At 37.9% G+C, this 7,228-nt stretch overlaps 1 protein-coding gene across 2 annotated transcripts; it reads left to right on the top strand.

Annotated features, from left to right (window-relative positions):
- Window positions 1–407: 407 nt before the first annotated feature.
- Window positions 408–6,715, top strand: LOC148862177 (uncharacterized). Of its 2 annotated transcripts, XM_088940904.1 has the most exons (8): window positions 408–1,165; window positions 4,345–4,664; window positions 4,767–4,895; window positions 4,983–5,050; window positions 5,451–5,510; window positions 5,852–5,941; window positions 6,033–6,209; window positions 6,357–6,715. In XM_088940904.1, exons 1-8 carry the CDS (start codon window positions 624–626, stop codon window positions 6,399–6,401), a joined length of 1,431 nt encoding a protein of 476 aa, XP_088797030.1. In that variant the 5' UTR covers window positions 408–623; the 3' UTR covers window positions 6,402–6,715. The 2 variants fall into 2 exon arrangements, with proteins under 2 accessions (XP_088797030.1, XP_088797029.1); XM_088940903.1 differs by having other exon boundaries at window positions 4,345–4,895.
- The last annotated feature ends 513 nt before the right edge of the window (window positions 6,716–7,228 follow it).

Raw genomic sequence — 7,228 nt, 5'->3', positions numbered from 1 at the left:
CAACCGTTATTTGGACAATTCTATGAGCACAATCTAATTGGCATCTCTACGTGTTAATCATTCATTAGCTCAAAACTTTTCAGCCAACCAGAAATAAACACGTGTACACGTTCTTGCCTTACTCCGTGAGAGCGCGCTCGTTGAATCATCACTGGTTTACAAAACCGGGGACCAAGGGCGCGATCTATCATGATTCCAGTCATTTTCCCTATATATTTTTAAAAATTTTAAAAATAAATAAATAACCAAAACATCCAGAAAAAGTCGATGGATTCATCCTGAGAGCGCTCAGCATCCACACAAACATCTTTCCAGGTCAGCAAGGCTGCCAACGGTCTTGATTTGAGTCATTTGACATTACTCCCGTGGATTTTACTCATCATTACATAGGAATTAATAAATCCCCACAAATTAAAAAAATAATTAATAAATATAAATAAAAAGGAAAAAGAAAGAAAAAGAAATTCGCTTTTTCAAAAAAAAAAGCAATTTTTCTTCTTCTTCTTCTTCTTCTTTCATGTCTCTAAACTCTCTACCGTTGTATCTATATATTCTCTCGCCACTTCTCCGCCAGATTCTGGCGATCAAACCCTAAGCCTGACCTTCTCCGGCTGCCAGAAAGGATGGACGAATCATGGAGGATGAGAATGGGGTTCAACGTGCCGAGGAGAAGATCCACGGAGGAGACTTCAGCTGATCGATTGAGACGAAGCTACTCTGGTATTGGTAATTCTCACTTCGACACCCTTGACCCCGAGGATTTCAACGATGTCTTTGGAGGTCCCCCCAGAACTATCTTTTCCCGCCAGTTTTCTGGAAGTTTCTCAAACAGAGTGGATTCTTTCTATGAGGAGATCTTCCAGTCGCCAGAGTTTGTAACTCCGGCTAACAGGGGCCGGAACTTGCCGGTCTTCAGGATCCCGACTTCTCGTCGGGGTACTGGTGGAGCTGGAGTTGGAGCTTCCCGGCGAACTGACGGTTTCTACGATGATATATTCGGATCCGACGAGGATCGGAGGCCGAGATCGCGGTCCAAGTCGAAACCGACCTCGAAATCGAAGTCGAAATCGAACTCTTCTTCGGTGTTGAGTTCGGAGGATTTGAGTCCTCTCCGTCCTTCCATTGCAGAGGATATCGTCTTCTCTTCCTTCGCGTCGAAGCTCAGGTACTTCACTACTACCGTTACTTCGTGCTCTCATCTTTTCTGCTAATATGACTTTCTCGCCCTTCCATTTCATTTCATTTACAGCACTTATATTCCTTAAACCAAAGGGTTAAATAGTAATTCCAGTCTCTGCAACCTGAAAAACCGCGGGAGTGGGACGCCATTGGGTGAACCGAATGACCATTTTACCCTGTGAGTTCCCCAAACGAAAATCCTTTTTTTTTAGGTACGCCTGGAGGACTTGGAATGGATTCTAAAATCCAAAATCCCAGAGTCCAAACTCTCAGGTTCCTAACCTCTCAAAAATCTAATACCTGATTCAAAGAGGAATCTAGATTATCGAATGCCATCCAAAAGGCCCCCATAAAAGATACAAGAGATTTGACTCTGTAACTGTCGAATTGGAAGTGTGTAAGCGGGTCCCCACCATTTATTCCAATCAGACGGTTATTGGGGGCTGTCTTACTCGAGGTCAGCAGCCCAAACCCTGATGGAGATTGGAGCCAAAGAAGAATCACCCTTCTGTGGATCATTAGATAAATTTAAGCAGATTTAATGTTTGGCTGTAATTTTAGATAGACAAGGCTTGCTCTAAGGCTAAAATGAATAGTGCAAATTATTGGTAAATCAAGATCATTCAATAAGTGGGCCCATACAGAACATCCAATCAAACCACAGTGAGATTACACGGGAAACTGAGCTACAACAACCAACCGGGTCACTGGCTGTGAATGCTGAAAGCTGACTCCCAAATCCCAATTGTATTTGTTCATGAGATACTACTGCTCAGATGGTTTATGGTTCAAATTCCTCAGAGTTTAGATTACCAAGAAATGAAGAAAAGATGCTTGGTTGATTTGGTCTTAATGAGGAAAAACAAAGAGCATAAAAACAAATGGTTTGCCACATGTATTTAGGCTTATTTGTATCAGCCTCTTGTGTTCTGGCTTTTTGTATTTATCCTGTATATTACCTAAGATTCTTTATTTGAATGCAACTCAATTGAAGAAACACCAAACACCTGTTAATGTCACTGAACTGAACAAGGGTCAGTTGATCTTAAGATACTTATAATTCACTCTGTTCCTGTATCATATCCAGATCCACCCAAAGAACTACTTTGTAAGTATTCTGTAACAGAATTATCTAAATCCCGTTATGTATTCTTTTAAATAGTCTCATTTTGGATGTTTCCTTTGATACAGAAGAAGCTATGACAAAACTTGGTGTGTATTGTCCAAATCCTTTTTGCAATGGGTGTGGGTTTGCTAGATGAGTCAGATGTCGACAACCCAAAATTCTTCCATGTGGGATTTTTAATGGAATCCCAAAAAGGATCCATGTGTCTGTCATTATCACTATCTAATTATGTGGCTAGTTTTAGTCTGAGGCCCTTTGCCATGGGACAAGAGAAAGACCCTTTAGGCTGTGTTTGGTTGCAGTGCAATTTTATTTGCACTAGTACAAATGCATGGGAGTGCAAATTCTCACTTAATTTTGTTTTGGATTTTACTCTATTCTGCTTCATATCTTAATTTACTTTACTTGTACTGCAACCAAACAAAATAAGTTAAAATTTGAAACATAAATAGGCCAGAATTTCCATTTAAATCATTTGCACTGTCATGGTTTTGCATCAGTGCAAATTTATTTGCATTGCAACCAAACACAGCCTTACTTACAAATTTTGATACTCCCAAACATAGACAATTAATTGGGGAATGGTGTCACATGAATCTGATGTTAATCTCTTTAACTAAATGACCAATCCATAGTCTCTGCTATCACCCTGCAGGCCAGATCTTTGAAATAGAGGAATTTGGTTGGCAAAGTGGTCTAGATGATCCATTTAGAGAATGATTTCTACAGTGTCAGTGTCTTTGGACTATCAGGAGGCTCCCATGACTGGCTACATCTAGCATGTATATTTAGAAAGATCAATTCAGCCACTGGATTAATGCAATCTACCAGAATGCCCGTACCAAAAATAGAAGTATCAAGATGACTTTTATACACACAGTAGAAACAAACAGTTTTTTATCATATTTTAAGCTGATTTTTTACCTCATTGATCTCCATGGAAGAACCCATTTAATTATGTGGCTAGATCTTGTTAATTTGGAGGCACCTTGCAAGTTAGAGAGAGACAGCTCTCTCTCTTTCTCTCTAACATACACACAGACACACCCTACTCTTGATCAGTCCATGTCCTGTATTGAATCTTTTAATTTATGTTAAATTAAGCCAATAAGAAGTTACACTTTCCCATATAAGAATGTATCATAATAGATACTTTAATTATTTTTATTACTTTAATAATTATTGCATTGTATAAGTATTTTCAACTAAGAGCTCATGCCTTCTATGACTATGGCCATAGCAAATTATGTCACCACCCAACAAACCACAGAAACTATCCCCATTTGTTTTAAATTCAAAAAATTGGGTATCTGCTTTTTGATGAAATTGCTAGTATGTCTGTGTTTCATTGGGCAATTTCCAGATTTTTTGGTGATCATGGTCTCTGCTGTTGTGAACTCTCTTATTAATAGATAATTTTCTTTTCTTGACATCAAGAAAAAGGGTGCAAAGATTTATGGCAAATGGAGGGGGGTAAACAGAAACTCCCAAGACATGGAAGGATAAATAGAAATATGCCAAACATAAAGGTGAAACTGCAAGAAAAGTATCCCAAAAAATTTCACAAAATGTTTAATAAAATGCAGACACAAGGATGTCTGTAAAAATGGTTACTACTAGAATATTCAGAAATTCAAATCGCTTTTGATTTTTTTTAGTACATTTAAAAATGCAAATTAAACAACTTAATGGCAAGTCATGTTAATTAGATAGAATACAATGAATACAAAAATATATTTTAAAAAAAATCCTATCTGAATAATTATCTTGAGTATTTATTTTAACATTTTAAGCCTCCTATAATTATAAATAATAATAATGGAAGTAAATAAGTGATTTATAAGCAAGTCAGATCAGTCAAGGCTTCTGATTAATTCTTCAAAGTTACCAATAACAATGTTGAGTCAGGGGAATTGTTTTACAAGGAACTCAGCCAACCGCAAGTGGATTGGGATTCAGAAGGAGAAAGCGATTCAAATAATATGCTCACAAGTAACCAATCATCAAGACCTAATTACTAATTACTCCATCAATGTCAGGCCAATCAATGTCCGTTGTCAACGAAATTCACCTTCAGCCATGACCGAGGAGCAACAAAAAAAACCTGGGACATCAGCTACTCCAAGCACTCACCTTTCATACACGGATTTCCAGTATACAGAACAAGATTTCACTGACACTTTGAAGAGCTCAAACTTTGGATTCTCACGACGGGTTTCATCCCCAGAAACAATTGTTAGTGTTGAACCCAAGTCATATCAGAGCATCAAGGTCTCGGTGGATGATCTAGAGACTGATTCTCCCTCTTCTGTAGTGTCTTCACTTTGTCAAGGTCCAGATGCTGAAGCCAGAATTCAAGGTAAGTTGTTTCAAGATGAAGTGGAGCATGAAGATGAAGAAATCGTGAGCTCATATGTTATTGAAATCACTTCTGACAAAAGGGAAGGGACTGGTGATTCAGTAGCAATAGATGAAGCAATTGCATGGGCGAAAGAGAAGTTTTTCAGTCAAAGAACAGAGGATTCAGAAGGTGGCAATCGGCAAGAGAATTTTGGACACAAAGAGAGAGGGTCATCTGTTGAAAGGGGGGGTAATATCTCTAATATATTCAATTTAAAATTCCAAGCAAGGGTTGTAAAGACCTTTCTTACACTCCCTATCCCTCTCCTTTTGACAGGAAGGAGGAATTCACTTGAATGTTTGGATCAGCAAATGGATGGAAATGAAAGAATACAACCACTTGCGGTAAGTTGTCTGATTATTTTGGAAAGGAAAAATATATATATATATATATTTTAACTATGAATAATTGGATCAAAGCAGAACAGGTAAAGCTGTGCTAGTGACAGTAATACTTAGAGAGGGCACATCAAACATCCTTAACTCAAAATTGATTTTGTCCTCCCTAGGTTAAACCATTGGAATGGAACTCTTTGTAGCCTGTGCTGTGCGGGAATCACAATATGGTTTCCCATTACCTGTCAAGTGTCAACCAAACACCATTGTTTTGACTAATATGATTTGTAACTATTGATAAAAAAAACATGATTTGTAACTTTCATATTTTTCCTCGTGATACTAATGCCATGACTTTTAAGACAAAAGAAATGGTACATTGTGCTTATTTTGTTCTAGTTGTTTACAGAGTGAGGAAGAACCAACTAAATGGACAGAATCAGGAGAGAATCAGCAATTCCAAAATGATGTAAGATTCTCCTGAACATTAGATTACATATGTGTTCTTACTTGTGTCTATTTCTATGTGTGTGATTTTAGAAAAACTAATGATCGCAAAGCTTGTTAATAGTGCTTAAAGCCAAACTTTTCATACTATACTAGTATTGTTGTATCAGTTCTAGTAACATCACAATGAAAATGCCCACAAGAACACTTGGAATCAGTCAAAGCAACATTTTTGGCGGAGACGTGTTAAGTCATGTGTAACATAATTGAAATTTATTTTTGATCATGTTAACCTTTTACAAGAAACACCAAATAAATTGATCACTGTTTTGTCTTCATTGCATTTCAAATGAACTTAAACAGACGGAGATGGAGCAGTTGGAGGAAGAAGTAAGGCTATGGGCAGCAGGCAAGGAAGGAAACATTCGTTTACTGCTCTCAACACTGCATCATGTAATACATAATGTTTCTAATAATTCTTTCTGTGAATCTGTTAAGATCTCATGTAGAGTTATATTAACAAGTTGATTGGCTTCAAATTCAGATTCTATGGCCCAATAGTGGATGGCAAGTAATCCCACTAATTGAGCTGAGAGATGCCTCACAAGTAAAGAAGGCATACCAGAAAGTAAGGTTGTGTCTTCACCCAGACAAATTGCAACAAAGAGGTATAACATTCCCACAGAAATATGTTGCAGAGAAGGCATTTGCCATCCTCCAGGTACCTTCTAGCTCTGATTATAGAAAAAGAGCAAAGCATGGGCAAAATTCTTTTCAAGTATCAAGTGAAACTGTAGTTCATCTTTTGTGTTAACTATATGTAATTTAAGCATGTCTCAGCTGATGATGATATTTGTTGTGATTGTAGGATGCATGGACTTCATTCATCTCCCAGGATGTCTCGTTTGGATAGGCAAGGCTTACAAGTGATCTGAGTCTTCTTTCTTTTGTTTAAAAATGGTCAAGGACTCGAGCATAAAAGCTGACTCCTGGACTACAGGCTCTTTCAGTGGTCATGCTAAAATATGGAGTCCCACTAACCATTTATGTGCTCAAGTGCCTTGCGTTGTGCCTGATGGTTTTGTGGGGAACCTACCTTCTCCTCTACCTGATGAGTATATATTAGGACGTGATGATGAGATTTCAATGAAGAGATTGGTTGTAATAGAAATGCATTGGACACTGCAGCAGTATTCAAATATATGTTCTTTCTTTTTGGGTAGTTTATCTTCTAGTGTTCAGAGATAGTTTGAATATTACCTTTGAAATAGAATGCACCTTTGGAATAATCTTTTTTCCCCCAAAGAGACTACCGATTTTCATTAGGTTCACCATCGAACAGAATCAACAGAACAGAATGGAATATGTAATTGAAAAGTTCCAACTATCCCAGAGCCACACAAACAAGGAATTCTTTCTATCATCTTGGACACAATGTATCAGATAGCAAGCGCAGAAGGTGCATTCCAGGTCCCTATCCACCCACACATCCCTGTGGCCCCTACCGGCTCACCCACCTCTGAAACTTCATGTGTGGGTGGTCCAAAGCATCCTTTGATTAATAGCTTTCTCAAGTTTGGAGGGCATTCTCAACCTTGAGCTTTGCTTGGTGCTAACTATCTTTGACACTTTGAAACCAAAAATTGGTGGCAAAAGAAACTAATAGGATACAAACACTTATTATCAAACAAAAGGAAAACAATACCAGAGACCCCCTTTTCTGAATCCTCTGTAAAGAAG

This window comes from Nelumbo lutea, chromosome 4, assembly GCF_056320005.1.
Source record: "Nelumbo lutea isolate HS-2025 chromosome 4, American lotus-T2T, whole genome shotgun sequence".
NCBI classification, from domain to species: domain Eukaryota; kingdom Viridiplantae; phylum Streptophyta; class Magnoliopsida; order Proteales; family Nelumbonaceae; genus Nelumbo; species Nelumbo lutea.
Note: the sequence above shows the minus strand (reverse complement) of the source record. Positions and strands in the feature narration are given on the sequence as shown.

Excerpts from the sequence above, each read along its gene's own strand:
- LOC148862177 (XM_088940903.1), top strand. The coding sequence starts at position 624 with ATGGACGAATCATGGAGGATGAGAATGGGGTTCAACGTGCCGAGGAGA. Across the intron at positions 5,051-5,450 it reads AAAGAATACAACCACTTGCG|AGTGAGGAAGAACCAACTAA; the intron begins GTAAGTTGTCTG and ends AGTTGTTTACAG. Across the intron at positions 6,210-6,356 it reads AGGCATTTGCCATCCTCCAG|GATGCATGGACTTCATTCAT; the intron begins GTACCTTCTAGC and ends TTGTGATTGTAG.